We start from the raw sequence: 18,617 nt of genomic DNA, 5'->3' as shown, positions 1-18,617 counted from the left end.
TTACTTTTTTTTTTTTTTAAGACTTTAATTTTAAGAGCACAGGAAACAAAAGAAAAGATAAACAAATGGGACTAAAAGTTTTTGCGCAGCAAAGGAAACCATTAACAACACAAAAAGACAACCTACTGAATGGGAGAAGATGTCCGTCAATGGTACAGCCAGTGAGGGGTTAATATCCAAAATGTATAAAGAGCTCATGCAACTTAACGCCAAAAAAAACAACAAAAAACCCCCAAACCAATTAAAAGTGAGCAGAGGACCTGAATAGATATCTCTCCAAAGAGGACATGCAGATGGCCAGTAGACATATGAAATGATGCTCAGCATCGTTAATATCAGAGAAACGCAAATTAAAACCACGATGAGATGTTGCCTCACACCTGTCAGAATGGCTGTCATCAATAAATCAACAAACAAGTGTTTGCAAGGATGTGGAGAAAAGGGGACCCTCGTGCACTGTTGGTGGGATTGCTAACTGGTGCAGCCACTATGGAAAACGGTATAGAGATTCCTCCAAATGGGTCCCCAACCCCTGGGCTGTGGGTCAGTACCACACTGATAGGACCTAGGACCGTGGCCTGTTAGGAACCGGGCCGCACAGCAGGAGGTGAGCGGTGGGCCGACCAGTGAAGCTCATCTGTGTCTGCAGCCGCCCCCAGCACCCGCATCACCGCCTCAGCTCCGCCTCAGAGCCTCAGTCAATAGATGCCCATAGCAGCACTAACCCCTGGTGCCAGAAAGGTTGGGGACCGCTGCCTCAAAACATTAACAGTAGACCTACCTCATGACCCAGCAATTCCACTTTTAGGTGTTTATCGGAAGAAATCCTAAACACTAATTTGGAAAGATACGTGCAGCCCTGTGTTTGTTGCAGCGTTATTTACAGTAACACAGGCCTGGAAGCGACCTAGGTGGCCGCCAATAGATGACCGGGTGAAGATGATGTATCCGGTGGAACATCATTGAGCCATAAGGAAGAATGAGATCTTATACTTGTGACGACATGGATGGACCTAGAGGGTATTATGCTCAGTGAAATATGTTAGAGGAAGACAGATGCCAGAAGGCCTCTCATGTGGAGCCGAAAGAACAAAGTCAACCCGACAGCGACAGACTCCTAGATGCAGGGAACGAACTGGCGGTCGGCAGATGGGAGCGGAGATGAGGGCCTGGGCGAAAACGGCGTGAAGGGACTAAGGAGTGCAAACAGGCGGTTCCAGAACAGTCAGGTGAATGCGAAGTCCAGCACCGAGCAGAGCCAGTGGTGCGATGGCTGTGTACGAGACTGGACTAGGGCCCGGATGAATCAAGGGCGTCACTTCGCAGATTGTATAGATGTCTAACCCCTGCGCTGTGCCCCGGAAACCAACATAAAATGTCGAATGTCAACTGTAATTTAAAGAAAGATTAATTTTTAGAGCAATTTTATGATCACAGTGAAATCGAGAGGAAGGTACGAGTCCCCTGTGTGTCCCCTGCCCCCACAGGTGCGTAGCCTCCCCAGTATCAATGTTCAGCACCAGAATAGCACCTTCGTTACAATCGAGAAACGGATATTGGCACACGGTCACCCTAAGTCAGTAATTTACATGAGGGTTCACTCGTGGTTTTATGTGTTCTCTGGGTTTGGACAGATGTGTAGTGACACGTATCCATCACTACGGTGTCACACAGAGTGGTTTCAGCGCCCCGAGAAGCCCCTGTGCTCGACCTGTTCCTGCCTCTGTCCCCCGACCCCCAGCAACCACTGAGCTTTTCCTGTCTGTGTAGTTTTGTCTTGCACAGCGTCACGAGGATACAGCCTTTGCAGTCAGCTTCTGTCACTTAGTGTGTGCATTTAAGGTTCCTCCGTGGCTTTTCGTGACTTGATAGCTCATTCCTGTTTAGTGCTGCATAATATTCCATTGTCTAGATGTAGCGCAGTTTATTTATCCAGTCACCTACTGAAAGACATTTTGGTTATTCCCAAGTTTAGGCGGTTATGAGTAAACATCCGTGTGCAGGTTCTGTGTGGACGTGAGGCTTCGGCTCCTTCGGGTCCAAATCAAGGAGTCTGACCGCTGGATCGAACGGTAGGAGTCTGTTGAGTTTGGCGAGAAGCCGCCCCGCCGCCTTCGGACGTGGCCGTGCCGCCGAGCGTTCCCACCAGCAGAGACCCCGCGTCCCGCCGCCCCCCCGTCCCGCCGCCCCCCCAGTCCCGCTGCCCCGCGTCCCGCCGCCCCGCGTCCTCGCCGGGACGTGCTGGTGTCAGCGTTCTGGACCTTGAATGTTTCAAAGGTGTGCAGTGGTACTGCATTGTTTCAATTTGCATTTCCCTGGCAGCCTGTGATGTGGAGCCTCTTTCATATGCTTGTTTGTCGTCTCTGTATCTTTGGTCAAGTGTCTGTTGAGGTCTTCGTCCCATTTTCTAATTGGGTCGTCTTTTTTCTTACTGCGTTTTAAGGGTTCTTTGTATATTTTGGATCAGATGTGCCTTTTGCAGATATTTCCTCCCAGTCTGCGGCTTGCCTTCTAGCCCACTTGACATTGTTTTTCACAAAGCAGTTTTCATTTTAATGAAGTTCAGCTTATCCATTTTTTCTTCCGTGGGTCGCCCACTAGTTATATTTCAAAGGAGGGTGTTCATTTGTTTACTTGTTTAGTTTTATGTTTATTTCGTGTCTTTCAGGCTTTTTTGACCACCAGAATTAAAATGGAAACCTCCATTCTCAGTTCTCTTTCCTACCTAATTTTTCTCCGGGGCCGCGCACTGGGGCCTGCCCTTGGAGAAGGTCCTGCAATTCCTGCCCCTCCCCCATGTTGTTATTGTAAAACACACGGCATACAACCTGCCATCCGAACTATTTTTGAGTGGACAGGTCAGTGGTGTGAGACGCATCCGTACCGGTGTGCAGCTATCAGCACCGCCCGTCCCCATAACCCCTCTCATCTTGTAAAACGGACGCTCTCTACCCATTCACCCCGATTTCCTGCTCTCCCCTCCCCCAGGCCCCTGGCCACCACCATTCCACGTGCCGTCTTTATGATTCTGATGACTCTTAGTGCCGCGCATTAGTGGAATGGTGCAGTGTTCGTCTTTTTGTGACTGGTTTATTTCAGTTAGCATAATGTCTTCAGGGTTCATTTATGTACTAGCAGGTGCCACAATTTCCTCTTTCAGGCTGAATAACATTCCATCATGTGGAGATGCCACGTTTTGCTTAACCGTTTGTCTGTGGACACTCTGGTTTTGTCTGCATTTTGGCTATGTGAATAATACTGCTGTGAACATGGTATACAAATTTCTCTTTGACACCCTGCTTTTAACTTTGCGGGACATATCCCCGAAAGCGGAATTGCTGGATTTTGTAGGAATTCCATTTTTAATTTTCGAGGAGCCACCGGTGGCGCACCAGGCCCCAGTTTGTCCGTATCCTCGCCGATACTCGTTACTTTCTGTTTCTCGTTTTCGATAGCCGCCGTTCTGATCGGCGCGAAGTGGTATCTCCTTATCCTTTGGATTTGCATTTTTCGCCTAATAATTAAGTGGTATTGACCACCTTTTCCTATGTTTATTGGCCATTTATTTCTCTTCTTTGGAAAGATAATCTACTTAAGCCCTGTACCCATTTTTTAATCCGCTGGTTTGCTTGTTGGTGTTGAGTTGTAGAGTTCTCTCCGCATTCTGGGTGCTAACCCCTTATCGGATTTATGATGTGCAGATGTTTTCTCCTACTCTGCGGGCTGCCTTCTTACTGTTTTATGTCTTTTAGTGCACAAAGTTTTTTAATTTTCACAAAGCCCAGTTTGACTGTTTTTCCTTTCGTTGCCTTTGCTTTTGGTGTTGTATCCAAGAAATCACGGTCAAATCCAATGCCACGAAGCTTTGCCCTATGTTTCTTCTAAGAGTTTTATAGTTTTTTAGCTCCTCCACAGAAATCTTTGATCCATTTTGAGTTGACTTTTGTGTATGGTGCAAAGTAGGGATCCAGCCTCATTCTTTTGCGTGGGGACGTCCGCTTTGCCCTGCGCCGTTTGCTGCGGACCGTCCTTGCTGAATTGCCTCGCGCCCCTCTGGAAAATCCCCTGACCACCTGTGCGAGGGGCTGTTTCTGGGCTTGCCGTTGCGCTCCATGGGCCCGCGTCTGTCTTTATGCTGCTACTGTGCTGTGTGGATTACTGTCCTTTGTTGCATTTTCTTCAAAGTCCCCTTCGAAGTCCATCATTCTAGAAATGTAGCCGGATTGTTAATATATTATCTCTGTCTGTCCACAGGTTAAGTGAAAATGGTCCTAGTTCTGACCACTGGGTGACACTGAGCACTTCTGGGTCCAGGGGCCATGTGGTCTTCCGGCCCCCGGTTACACACGGTTGCACACTCCTCAGTGTGTCCCACTGGTGTAGCATTTCACGACTTGGAAAAGCTGGCGTCTGCACGTTGGCCTTTACAGATGAGCGTGGTCTTTAACAGTAACAGCTATGAAAATCCAACCCATCTTGGGTTCCTCTGGCATCTCAGTGTATGTGCTGCATCTCAACAGACATTCAGTCCACAGACATTCATTAAATTAGCTTTACACATAAGGAATATGGAAACAGATTTAGAGTAGGAGATAGTGCTAATGATGGGCACATAGATTCCTGTCCACCAGCTCCCTAAGTTACCATAATAAAACGTGGAGGTTTCCGGTAAAATCTTTTTATGGAATAGAGGAAACGTTTTAAATGTAAATACTGCATTTAATGCACATTTCTGCGTTTTCATTCACTGTATGAATGCCTGTGACGTGCCGGACAGTGCGGCAGCACCAGGACGCGAGAGTCCTAGGGAGGGTCCCTGAGGGGCAGCTGCCAGGCAGGGATCTGTAACGAGCTGGCTGTGCAGAGCCCGCGGCCCTGTGCACGGGGACCGTGGCAGTAGGAAGGACAGCGGAGATGCCGGTGGAACGGTGCTGAAGAAAGGAAGGGTGCACGTGAGGTCACAGAAGCAGGAAGGGGCTTGGAGCCGCGAGGCCAGCCGAGGACAGCGAGGGGGCGGGAGGGGGCTGGCCTGGGAAAGGCGAGCAGGAAGCCGATTTTGAGGAACCTGCTCTGCTGTGCTAGGGGATTTATATTTTAGTCCCGGAGACAAAGAGCCGTTGCTATATTTAGCCAGCAGGCCCAAGTGGCGTGCAGGGCTGAGCTGGTCGGCAGCTGAAGGCGGGAGGCCGGGGCGGGAGCGCGCTGTTGGCTCGAGCCCTGGTGGGGGAAATGGTGCCGTGAGCCTGAGATTGCGCTCAATTTTTAGAAGCAAATTGTACTTTTGTGCAGTGAGAAGCGGATTTATTACTGAGACCTTTCCTCGAATTCTAGGTGTATCTTTCAGTGACAGGTAGCCAAAACTTGGGCCCAGATCGGCCGGGGTTGGGGAACAAATTTCATGTAGCTCTGAGTTCCGAAGTGGGGCTGGCCCCAGCCTGGCCCGACTCAGCTTCATGGTGGCCTCCGGGTTTCCGCCTGCCTCCTTGCCAGCCCCACCGCTGTCAGCTTGGATTTGCAGCCAGCTCCCTGGGGATACAGGGCAAATGACAATGAGCACAACATGTTTCTTCTCACACATACCGAGAGGCTGTGTGCCCTGCATACCCAGCAACCCCACCCCCACCCCTTTCGGCTCATTGCTGTTGAGTCACGTGCCTTTCTGAGCCAATCTCTGTGGCCAAAGGGATGAAACGTGCTGATCTGTATTAAGCCAGTCAGGGCCCAGAGATGGGGGTGGCAGCAGTCCCATTCAGAGGCATCGTGGCTTTGGTTTTCTAGGACGCTGTCAGTGGGAAGGTGTGGGAGGCAGGGCGGGCACCCAGCAGCGAGCAGCGGACGTCACTGATCCCAGCTGTGTTTCAGAATGTCGTGTTCCTTTTCTTCCCCAGTTCCCAGTTCCCTTTTAGAAGACAGCAAGGGGCAGGCGCTCAGACTCTAGCCTCACGTTACCTGCATGCCTGAGAAGGTGCCTGGTAGACAGACCCCCATGCTGAGAGTTCTTAGCCATGCCTTCCTTTGGTGCTGGGTAATTGGAGTCTGTCTTTAAGACTCTGACTTTGAAAACTCATGCTTGAGTTTACTGAGTAATATTTTACATGTCTAATATTTTATGTTTATTTCTAAGTGGACTTTTAATTAGTACAGGAGACTAAAAAACAGTAAAATAGAAATACCCTAAACATTTTTTATATTATGTTCTTTTAAGACCTGATTATTAGTTCAATGCTATTGGTTAAATAAGTTATAATATATTCATTCACACAGTACATGAAGCCAACAAGTGACTGCTGGTGGGGACAGGCTTTCCGTTTGGGGTGATGAAAATGTTTGAAAGATAGTAGTGATTGTTGCATAGCCTGTGAATTATTCTAAAAACCACTGAATTGTGCTCTCTGGCCCCTGTAGGAAAAGATTTCCGTCCTTTGCTTCGTCACATTCTTTCTGCTGCCTGGTATCACCCCTTAACTCCAGCCCAGACTTCTGCTTCCTCTTTAAGACTCTGCCCCGTGACCCCTTCTTCTGTAGGAAGCCTTTACTTACCAACCAGACCAAGAAAAAATGAGTGTCTTTTGTGTTTCCTAAATAAAGACGTGCCAGACAGGAAACAAAGCTGATGCCGCATAGCTGTTCCAGGGATGGTCTCCAGGAACTCTTCTCTTTTCTCATGTTTCTGTTCTTATAAGTTTTCCATCCAAAGTAAATAAATAACACCGAAACTTTTGACTATAAAGGAATATGACCTAACTGCAAAAAAAATCATTGTCTTATACCTATTCACCAAGAGATAAACTTCTTGGTGACCTCTTAGTGCGTTTCTCTTAGACCTGTTAATGCATGTTAATGGGTGTGTGTATTTTAACTAAACATGAGAGCATACGTTTGCACAAATTACTTTGCGTGTATTATATTGTGAATAGCTTTCCAGGTCAATAAATATGCTTCATAATCTCCTTAGTGGTTATAATATCACCCGGATGAATCAGTGATCTAACCAAGCCCTCCCCATCTGATGTTGAGACTGTCTCTGCAGGTTTACCATATCAACAGGTGCAGGCTCAACGTCGCTGTAGCGAGACCTGTGCGCACCTTGGTGCCTGTTTCCTTAGAAGCGGAATTATCAGATTGAAAGTACATGTGCATGTTTAAGGTGTTTGATATATATTGTCAAACTGCCCTCCGGAGGACTGCATGTCCATGTAATTTTGAAAGCCCCTTCCATCTGATAAAACTAGGACTTTTGAATATGTGCTCCCTCTGCTGAGCTATAGGATAGCTTCAGTAGAGAAACCTGTTGGTAATGCGCAGTCAAGAGCCAGTCTCAGCTGCTCATACAAAAAGGAGTCCTGTTTCCACCCCATTCATGCACTCTGAGCCAGAGGGAGAATTGTAGCCTTTTTCTCTGCCTTCAGAAGCTTTGGGTCTGTGTCGTTATGGCTCTGTCCCCTGTTCCCATTAAAGGACAAACTCTGTGTCCCAAAGACGTCTTTGGCACAAAGGTCAGGTTTCAGAGTGGTCCAGGCAGACACATCAGATAGTGGGAATACACTGATAGTTCCTACTTGGCCATCAAGCATTTTCCTTTGGAAAATGGCATTGACACCACTCAACCAGAAAATATGTTTTTCAGGTTCATGAGATCTGCAGACATGCCCAAGAAATTAAGTAAGAAATGTGCTAATTATGGTGGGTGGAGGGTCCTTCTCCTACTCTTAATCTGTCGACATAAAAGTAGTTGTTTTGTATTGGATCAAAGTAAAAATTGGGTTAGATGGTTGATGGTTTATGATTTGTCCTCACAGATCTTTTGAGTGAATTATTGATATGCTTTTCCTTCTTTATTCCTTCTCATTCATTTATTCATATCTATTTCCTGAGGGCCGACTTCTAGGCTAAGTACTCTTTTAAATAATTTTCTTAATTTTTCCAATGTCTTAATTTTGCTAATCTTTTTTTTCCTTGTTGTCTGTCTAGTAGTTTTAATCATAATTTATCAAATAAAGGCTTTTTAAAAGACAAAACTAAGTAGCCAAAGCAATTAAAACATTAATTTTCAGAAGTCCAAGTCTGCCAAATGCCACAGGCCAAATTGTTCTAGCTTTCACTGGCTGGTAGGGTTGTGGATGATTTGCTTGCTTCCTACTTTTCAAAATTCTTCAGATTTTTATAATGGGCATTATATAATCAAAGGAAAAAGTCAACTTCAAATAGTAACATAAAATATTTTGTATCTGTTTTTTAGACTACAAGATACAGAGATAGGGTTTGAACCATTTAACTGTTAACTGTTAAAATCTGATGCTGACAGCAGCGCTCACCATTGGTGAGTGGGAAATACAGAAGAGAGGGCGTTTAGTTGTGTGCATAGTTCAGGACTTATACTGAAATTTAAGTAACACTTGATTTGCATACAAATGTCCAAGGTGTTTGTTAGCATTTACTATAAATTTAAGTGGGTCAAATTTATTAAGATTATCGATAATAAATTATCGATAATCTTAATAATAGATACCAGACAAATGGATTATTCTGAAGTTCTCTGACAGACAGTATTCTGTAGTCTCTTAATTTATTAGTGTGTACCATTTTATGAATGACTGTACAAGTATATAGAAGGTAATAGCGTTTGAAATTTGTTCGTTTTGATTATTGAAACTTGTCCCACCTTATTTTAGGAGAATGACATCTTCCTGGGCTGGGAGAAAGGAGCTTATAAGAAATGGGGAAAGAGTAAGAAAAAGTGTTCAGATCTAACTCTAGAAGAAATGAAAAAACAGGCTGCTGTCCAGTGTCTTCGATCTGCTTCTGATGAAGTAAGTTTATGTCTTATTTCAAATACTTAAGAGGAGAGAAAAAGAGGGAGGTGTTTTTAAAAAGTTTACAAATATAACATCTTGACCAAAAAAGACTTAGAAAAACGAACTACTCGTTATCTTAGCACTGTAACATAAACAAACATTATCACTTTTTCCTTTAAAGTGTTTTAAATATATATATTGAATTTTATATAATAGATATTTTAATATGTATTATTGTAATTAGAGTGTACACAAAATTTTGTTTTTTCCCTCTTAACATATTTCCTCTTGTTACTATATTATTTTTATTCTTTTTAGCAGCTGAGTTATATTTAATCAAATAATATGCCAACAGCAATATCATATATTCTTTATTACTAGATATTTAGCTTCCTCTTGATTTTTTGTTATCCTTTCTAGGATATTTTCACGTGTGGCTTTTCCCGTGGTCTATATTATTTCTTTTGGATACATTCCCAGAAGTAGGATAGCAGTTCTAACAATTTAAGAACACTGTATTTTCTTCCGATTTATAATTTTTAGTTTGTATGTTAGAAAATATAAGATTATTCTATTCTTTAACACTTTATGTACTTTAGCATCCTGCAATAACAAAACAGTTTTAGAATATGACATCTACTGAAGTAAATACTATGAATTTTTATTTTGCTGCTCACTATAAGATGTGGTCTGTGAGATCATAACTCCTTAGAAAATCATTTTGCTTTTACTGCGCTACTTGAGATAGTGTGGTTTACATATCCTTATAATGCAGAGTTAAATTGAGAGAGCCTTACAGAGTATCTAGAGAGGTTCCTAACATCTGGAAACTTCCTTCTGGAACCCAGCCATCTAATGGTCTGATGTCGGGGTAACCAGCTTAGCTACATTGGACGATCCAGAAGTGATGCCGTCTGGCTGCCACCTACCACGTGTGCCTTTCCCCAGCCGTGCCTGGCCCCCGCTGAGGGCCGCGTGTGGGGGCCGGTCTCTGCTCCCGCCTGAGCCCGCGCCCTCACGGGCGTCGTGGTGGCTCTGTCTGCCCGCCGGCGCCGCCTGTGCTCCTGGGCCGGGCTGCGGATAGCCCGTCTTTCATCTCCAGTGCCCACCCTGATTCGTTAAGCTGCGGGGAGGGGACAGCTGCCTGGCGGTCCCCTCAGTCCCCTCCTACAGCAGGCGCTGTGAGTGATGAGCAGGCCTCAGAGAGAGGCGGGGGATCGGGCAGTCACCCGAAAGGCGGCTGTTTCCACATGACACGGAGGGGACTAGATTGATAAAGTAATTCGGAGCTTTTGAAGGAATTCAAAACGCAGACGGTTTTTAAAAGTGAGAGGTTAGTTCAGGTAAATTCTTTGAGCAAAATCCAAAGAAGCTGCTGAGTCATGGTCGGGAGGAAGCAGCAGCAGGGAGCCCGTCAGGGAGAGGATCTTGTTTCTGCTTTGGCCCCAGCGCTGGGCGGTGACTCCCGCCCTCGCCCCGCAGTGACGCTGCGTGAACACAAGGCGGGCCGAAGGCCAAGGCCGCGAGCAGGGGGTCCGACGGCTCCTGCCTTACTGTCGTGCACGGACCCAGCTCCTGTGGCTCGTTGCGCGTGTGGAAGCCGTCCTGGCCGGGCAGGGAGTGCCCAGAGCAGTTTGCCGAGGGGGCGCCGCGCAGGGCGAGGACAGTGGCCTGCGAAGACCTTAGCTGCTTCGTGTTGTTGCTCTGGAAGGAGGCTTCCCTCTGCCAGGCCGCCCAGGCGGGAGTTTTGTCTTCGGACCCAGTGGAGCATATTTGTCCTATCTTATTTTTTCCTTCTCATTTTATATTTAAAAACTTACATTGCTTTTTTCTTAACAATGATTGATTTTAATCTTACAGGATTAAAATCTCCCATGAGTTTGGTGAGTGCTTGGAGGGTGAATGAAGAGGAAGGAGGAGGTCCCCAAGTCCCAGCACCCTGTGTCCGAGCTGCAGGCTGCTGCGTGTGCATCAGAGTACAGGCCCCTGGAGGCAGCTCTCCTGGCTCTTGGGGGGGCCAGTGGAAGAACTTGCAAAGGACCCATTTAATTATGGGCTGTCCCAGTAAAAAGGAGTCACTGTGCTCAGTTATGAGTTGTAGGCTGCCTTTGTGTCCCTGGCTTTTCTTTCCAGAATCTGTCTTGCAGCTTCAATGAAAAAAAGGAGCAAAAAGACCCTACATAGGAGAGTATAAAGCAAAAATTTCGTTTCGTTTTATGTTTCGGCCACAGCGAATGTGTGCATGTGAGTACGTGGTTCATTCCCTAAATACCGAGGGCGGCAGCGTTCGTGGTTCTGTGCTTTGCCTTCCCAAGTTCAAAAGCCGCAAACAAATCTCCAGCCTCGTTGAAGATCATAACATGGACGATGCCATGGCCGGCAGGTGGGCAGGGCGACGTTCAGCGTTACGCGTGAGACGATTTCTTGTTACTTTCCTGTTTGCATGTGCGACTGTTCCAGGCGTAGTGCTGTTTCTGTAAAAGTATCTGCAGTCATCAGACTCGTCTCTGCGTCGTGGTTTAAGGAGAACGGCTCACTTCTCTGCCTCCGTCATTACATACTTGTGATGTGACACTGTCCCCACCCTGTCCCTGCAGTAAGCAAAACCCACCTTACGGCATATCTCTTGGCCCGTTCAGCTCAGTGTTTTGTCTGAGGGACATCACCAAAACAGTGTGGAAACCCAGTTGTGTCAAAATTTAGTTTTACACGTCGGTTAAAATTTGGCAGCACCTGTGAGGCCCCGCACGCAGTGGCGCCCCCAGGAGACCTGGCCCTGGCGCTGCCTTTGCTGGTCCCCTGTGTTTACACACGTGGATGACACACAGTTCTCTGAGTGCTCGTTTTCTGTGACACGTTTCGCAGTTGCTTTGATGGCAGTTGGTGATGGGCCCTGTATGGAGAAGCAGTGCTCTGCCTCGGTGACGGGCCCCTGAGCCCTCGCTGGGGGAGCTCCCACGGAGCGACCTGTCCCAAGCTGGGCGTTTAGTGTCTGTTATCAGCGGACGTGGCACACACCTGATACTCTTACATACATCCAGACCTCCCTTTTCCTCTTTTAAAAAACATAAAATGGAATGTTGAATTGTGCTATTGTTTTTATGAGTCTTCAAGTTTACTTGGTTCTCTTTTCTCTATTGCTAGAGTTAGAGCTTTTTATATTGTTTTTAATAATTAGTTATATTTCCGTTTTCTTTTTATTGAGCTGCTTAAAACCGAATCAAAGCTAGTATTTCAGTCTCTTTTTAGGAATGGTTGAGAAGGTTGGAAACCCAGCACAGCCTGTTTGGGGAGTAAATAAAGACAGAATGCGGCGATAACTCGCTTCAGTTCAGTTAAGGTAGCATTGCTGCTAACGCTGTGTAGCTGCTTGACCTGGGGTTATTCACGGAGCCTTGTGGAGGGTTCGTGCGCTGGGTACGGTGGGGTCTCACTGCAGGATAGTCTTACGTTCAGCTAAGCCCACCAGCAGAGTTCTTCTTGCCAGTAAAAGGACACAGGACCTCTTAGCATTTCCCACATGGAACGTTCATATGCCGTTCAAGGTTTTTGTAAAGTATTTCATAGCAGTTTACTTTCAAGGTTAATTTCAACCATGCATGCGTATGTATATACATATTTAGGTACACATGTCTTTTTCTTTGCATGCTAATGTTTGAATTTAATTCATTCTGGATAATAATAAGAACATTGAAATTGATAAGTCACGCTCATCCAGCACTTAAATGGACCAGGCGCCCAGTGTACGCCTGAAAGGCGACGCTGTGCTCCCTCTACAGGCCAGACCCCTGAGAAGCCAGCGGTGCCGAAGGCCGAGAATGCCAGCCGTCACTGCTGTCACAGGCAGCCCTGCCTGGGGAAGCCCGCGCTCACCCCCTGGGCATGGGTGGGCAGGGCATTGTGGGAAGCCTGTGGGCCGCTGGGGGGCCTTGTCTCTTCCTCTGAGAAACCCGAAGGGCTGGAGAGTTTGGAGCCCAGAGAGGATGGGACTTGACTTAAATGCTGCTCTGAGTGTGGCCAGGACAGGTCGAGGCCGTGCAGGTAGAGGGGCAGAGGCGCACCTGGGAACCAGTAGGAAGCCACTACAGTGGTCCGGGAGGCATGGAGGGTGAGCCCTGGTGGCGTCTTAAGTATATCTCGAAGGTAGAGCTGACAGGACTGGATGTGGGTTGGAGAGAAGGGGAGGAGTCAAGGGAGATAGCCCAGGATTTGGTCTGAGGATCTGCAGGAATGGCACTCTGTTACCGAGGAAAGGAGGTCGGGCAGGAGCACGCATTTGCAACCTGAGATGCCCGCGCGAGAGCCGAGTGGGGATTTTGACACGGCAGCTAGATCCACGTGTCTGGCGTGGATGGGGCCGGGTGGCTGGGGGGCGGACGTAACATAATAGACCATTTGCTTGTTTGTCTTGGCAAGAGCTGCAGCCTCATGTGTTTCTAGGGGCCAGGTAGGAAGCTAAATGAGGAAGGCAGCAGGAGGGCCAAGGCCCAGCCCTATCCTCTTTGGACCACTAGCGGTGCATGCCCGTGAGTAGGTGGCCACGTGGGAATCCAGACCCAGGTACATTCCCCTGGGCCATTTCTTCTGAGAAGTAAGAGTTATTGGAATGTAAACGTCATAAGGGCGGGACCTATCTCTCTGTTTCCTTCCTGACACGCTGGGGGTGCTCCCGACTGAACAAATGAGTGGGCGAATAAGTGGGTGATAAACCAGTGAACGGGGGTGCGTTTGGAAGGCCGCTTGCTGAATGCATCCTGGAACTTGTCAGTCACCACGTGTGGCTTACCGAGTTTTGGACACGAGTGCTGTCCCTTGAATTTAGAGCACTCTGATGGTTTGCAGGGCATTTTTACATGTCTGTCTGGTACTTGGAGGTATGATGCTTTTTATAGTTAGGAAAAGCAATTCTTGAGTTAAGTGGTAGAGTGTTAGCATTTTTTTTCACCAGCAGCATGTTCTCACTAAAATGTGAGTATAATTTATTGTCTTAATGTACTGCAGGCTCTCAATATTCTCTATTGCCATTGTGGATATGGCATAATAGTAAAATATGATTCTTTAGGTTATCTAATAGATGATATTATAATCAAGAAAGTGAATAAAATTTTTCATTAACAGCTCCAAATTAACAACTTGGAATATGCCCTGAGATGCCAGGGTACGACGGCTGCTTCCGATGCCCCTGTTTGCTTTTCAGTTTGCTATTATGACAACCTGGTAGTCTGATGATTAGAAAAATATATATGTGTCTACATGTGTGGGGCGCGGCCGCAGCCAAAGGGCGGAAGCAGCAGCCTGGTGGGTAGAGCTGGCTTTTGTGCACGGAGCCAAGGGGTAGGTTCACTGTTTCCTTGCCATGTATGTAGGAGAACAAATATGTATACCTCTAAGCTGCGTTACTGTCTAGAACAACTAAATTGCAGCCGTGTGGCAGTGATTTCCAAGACGGAGCATAAGAGAGAACGTCTAGTCACTAGGCTGCGTGGTGGCTCCACGTAGACTGTGAGTGGTCAGCGGGGCTCGGCACCGGAGCTGGAAGGAACAGCCGCTCCCAGGAGACTTGATGTTCGCACTGGAGACTGGCACCGGGTTTAGAAACGCAGTGCCACAGGCTTGCTGCGCAGAGCAGCGGCAGCAGCGTGTCAGCTGACACTGGTGTTGGGTTCATGATCTGGAGAAAATGGAATTAAACGGCCATGCTCGCCCCACCTTGGACGCTATGGTAAGCGGAGAGTCTTTCTGGTGGATTGTGTCGTCGGAGCAGTGTTTATGACTAATGGCTGCCATGGTTTTTGAGAGCGTTTTTAAGGAAAGAACAGTTCTCTTCTGGCCCATTTCCCTGTTTCTCTCTGTCCCGGCTCCCTATTAAAAGCTGTGATCTGCTGTGGCTAGAACGTAGCTATCAGTGTGTACAATTAACCATTTCATCATAATCTGTTTCTTGTCCTCAGACTGTGTAAGTGCTGGGTTTCTCCTTTAGGAGATCTGCAGCGCTTGTGCTGAGTCATTTGAGTTAAGGGAATGGGGTAAAGTTCTATTTTTAGCCCTCAAGGGCCCATGAGGGCGAAGGGCAAGCAGAGTCCTGTGCGTCTGCCCGGTGCTGCCCATTTAGATCCATTTTATGTACTTTCGGCCGCTGAATAAATACAAGATTCCTAGAAAATACATTCGCTTTTTTTGTACAGTGTAAAGCTTTTCCGTAACTCTTGTGAGAAATGGTTTTTAAAGTGTGAAAGTCACATGAGCGGCGGAGCGGCCGCCGAGCCTGCCCCGGCCCGCGCTTTCCTTGGGAGTTAGAGGTCAGCTCTCGGCTCGTCGACCCGGCCCCGGGCGCTTCCACGCGCGCTCAGCTCGGCCCGTCCGTGCGTGGAGGCCAGGGCCCTGTTGGCGACCCTTAAAAGCAGAAGCTGCCACAGTCACTCACAGCGTTGGCCCGTGTTTTCTAAACTGCTCTTCCTGTTGCGGTCATGCGTGTGCACTTTACAAAAGAAAAAGAATCTCCTGGTTTTCTTTAGACCAGGGGCTCCCGGAGGACTGAGATGAGCTGCTGCTGCTGGTGGTGGTGGTTTCTGTACTGAGTTTGCACGAGACCTTGCAGCCATACCTAGTGACTAGTACTGTTGGTGGCGACTCACTGTTAGCTGTCCAGTGAGCGCTTAGGCCCTTACTCCCCCCTCCCCCCCAACAAGATGCTATGCCCCGGCAAAGACACAGGCCGTTCTGGGAGGTACAGTAACATTTTCACATATTAGTAAAACAGGTATACTAAATTAGATCTACCAACCTATGATTTTTTAACTCTGTTCTTTTAAATATCGATAATGTATTTCTTTTGGAATGTGGAAAATTTACTTATAAAACCTTTAGGTTAAAACAAAGTGCACATTCAGTGATAAAGTGCACGCGTGTTAAAATCAAGCTAATCACTGCGTTTCTGTCCCCATGCAGAGCTCTGGCATCGAGACTTTGGTGGAGGAGCTCTGCTCCCGGCTGAAGGACCTCCAGAGTAAGCAAGGTGAGGGCAGCGCGCGCTCTCCCCGGGGGACGCAGTCGGTCATCCAGGAGTGGGTCGGGGGCCTCTTAGAGTTGACGGGAGCAAGAAAAACGAGCAAGTCTCAATGTTCGGTGTGTGTCAGCAGGCCAGCGTCACGCTGTGTCCTCAGCTGTTAGTGGCTTCTGGGTCAACCCCGAATGGTCACTTAGGTAGGTCCCTGCTGTCAGAGGAGTGACTTCATCCACAGGTGTCCTTGCAGAGAGGACCCAGGCCTTTTTGTTTGTCTGCAAATTGAAGCTCAGCGGTCGGGAGCACTGTTTTCCCTTTCCCATCCTCGTGCCCCTGTTCACAGCCGCCCGTGGACAGCAAGGCCTCCCCAGGTGTCGACGCAGTCGTTCCAGGCCTGGCAGGAACATCTGCTTTAACTCGCGGGTTTTTGAGAAGGCGCACTCGACAGGCACAAGTCATTTTGACTCGTGAACCCTCATGGCTTCTCTTCCGAGCTTTTCAGTAAGCCCTAAGAATGAGAGCTACATACTAAGATTAAGGGTCCTTGTTTTCCTTGTCGTTCTCACGGTCCTTTTGCTGCCCGAGTCTTGAGCCTTCCTGTTAAGGATGCAGTTAGTTTGTTTTTAACCTGAGGCAGTATCATGCGCTGCTTCTGCTGTAGTTGAAACACAGCTTTTGGTCTCCTGATGTTAAGCGACAGCTAATCGTAACGAAGAAGTTTCTTTGCAGATTGGCATTAGTCGAGATGAGTCAGTGTAAAAGTCCATGAGTACAGAATTTTGTGAGAACATATTTTTGGAATCTAAACAAATGTTCTCTTCTTCTAGTATAATTAATAAGTGCACAGGGGATTTCAGTCTCTCAATTAAGTATCTCTAGGGCAGCGGTCCCCCACCTTTGTGGCACCAGGGACCAGTGCTCCTATGAGAATCCAAAGCCCGATGATCTGAGGCGGAGCTGAGGCAGGGGCGCTGGCGCTGGGGAGCAGCTGCAGACACAGATGAAGCTTCGCTCGCTGGCCCGCCACTCACCTCCTGCTGTGCGGCCTGGTTCCTGACAGGCCACAGACGGGCACCAGTCTGCGGCCCGGGGGTTAGGGACTGCTGCTCTAGGGCGCTGTATCACTGACAAGATGAACCGGTCTCTCCTCTCAGCCCAGGGTCCACGTGGTTTAGCCAGAGAATTCCCTCTAGTGTGTTGAAGAAATCGATTTTTATTAAAAAGACAAACTGCTATAGAGTTCTTCTTAAGTCACAAAAGCCTGTATAATTTCTGTTAAAGGTACTTGAGAAACTTTTAAAAACATGAGCTTTCATGAACTAGGTATAAGACAAATCTTTCTGAATTTTTGTTTCATAACAGAAGAGAAGATTCACAAAAAGCTAGAGGGCTCTCCCTCCCCAGAGGCAGAGTTATCCCCTGCAGCAAAGGATCAAGTGGAAATGTACGTACGGTTGCATTCAGTGATAAAGTGCACGTGTGTTAAAATCAAGCCAATCGCTGCTACTTGGTTTACAGTCTTTGTTTCTTGTCTTTATTTAATTTCATATTTTATAATTCAAGAAATACTTAGTGGGCACTAACACGTGTGCTTGACACTGAGAATTCAAAAGTGAATAAAATAGTTCTACCTGTAGCATTCATATCGAATCAGTATTTTTGCAACGAATGAATGAAACAAGAAAGTTCATTATTTACACTCTATTCGTGTACTGTCACCTTTGAAATTCATACCTGTCCTTTGAGACAGCCGAAAGAAATTATGTTAATCCTTGTTTTACACACAAGGAAGCTAAGTCTGCATTGCTGACTCTAGTGGGAACACGGCAGGTCATTGACCTTGTCACACTTGTTTGCTGAAGATGCTTTTAATCTTCTCTTTGTAAATGGTTAATATTAAGATCAGCTGCCTTATAAACAGATTATACATTTTATTTGAATCTTCTGAACTTCTAAAACTTAAGGAAAAAATAGCAGTTGGTTGGTTTGTGTAGACCTGTGCTTTGCGCCGTGGCCGCCGGAAGCCGCGTGAGGCTGGCGAGCGCTTGAAATGCAGCTGCTTCAGACTGAGCTGTGCTGTAAGTGTAAAAGTCTCACCGGATTCCAGAGATTTAGTGTAAAATATTTCACTTATATCTGTTAATATCGGTTCTATGTTGAAATGATGTTATCATGCTTATATTTGGTTAAGTAAAATATATTTTTGACATTAATTTCACCTGTTTCTACTTATGCTTTCAACGTGACTCCTAGAGCATTCAGAGTTGCATATGAGGCTCACACACAGCATCTTTCTCTTAGCTCTGATATGGACCGGAAAGGGGGGCCTCCAGAACCACAGTCCCCTTGGTCACCAGCCTGATGCCAGGTTCTTCCTTGGGCAGTCTGTCTTGCTCTGAAACCTTCTTCCTTGTTTTCAAGCCCGAAGCCAGCCCCCGGTTTTCCCTTCTGCATTTCCACAGTCACTGGTCCTGTCGGGCTTCGGTTCCGTGAGCACAGCCTGGTGTCCTCACCTAGGTCGCTGTGTCTCATGGGCACTACTCACCAGACGACCACGTTTCTGGAACTGCAAGGCTCAGTCTTGGTCCCCTTCTCTAACGGTTCTGGGCTCACCAGCACCCCCTTTTCTGAACACATGAATGCCATAATCCCCATTACCTCCGAGGATCTGCCGGGTGCCCCCTTCATGCTGGCCGCAGAGGAAAAGGAGCAGCGCCGACAGCCGACCTAAGGAGGCTCTGTTCTCATTTCGCATATTAAGTCCTTCCGTCCTCACAGCTCTGCGAGGTGTAGATACTGTCATTACCCCCAGTTTTTAG

General features: G+C 47.2%; 1 protein-coding gene across 10 annotated transcripts in view; it reads left to right on the top strand.

Annotated features, from left to right (window-relative positions):
* KIAA0232 (KIAA0232 ortholog) overlaps positions 1-18,617 on the top strand; it is a 66,785-nt gene that overhangs the window by 29,784 nt on the left and 18,384 nt on the right. For 8 of the 10 annotated variants that reach the window (XM_016161225.2, XM_016161224.2, XM_036227469.1 and 5 more), the window contains 3 exons: positions 8,673-8,810; positions 15,744-15,810; positions 17,161-17,242. In XM_016161225.2, coding sequence (XP_016016711.2) covers positions 8,673-8,810; positions 15,744-15,810; positions 17,161-17,242 — 287 coding nt within the window. Of the gene's footprint in view, positions 1-8,672; positions 8,811-9,117; positions 14,518-15,743; positions 15,811-17,160; positions 17,243-18,617 lie in introns of those variants that run through there. The other 2 variants (XM_016161228.2, XM_036227471.1) reach the window with 2 other exon arrangements.

The sequence above is a fragment of the Rousettus aegyptiacus genome, unplaced genomic scaffold (assembly GCF_014176215.1).
Source record: "Rousettus aegyptiacus isolate mRouAeg1 unplaced genomic scaffold, mRouAeg1.p scaffold_m13_p_10, whole genome shotgun sequence".
In the NCBI taxonomy this organism is placed as follows: domain Eukaryota; kingdom Metazoa; phylum Chordata; class Mammalia; order Chiroptera; family Pteropodidae; genus Rousettus; species Rousettus aegyptiacus.
The sequence above is the reverse complement of the archived record's forward strand: the minus strand, read 5'-3'. Positions and strand labels throughout refer to the sequence as shown.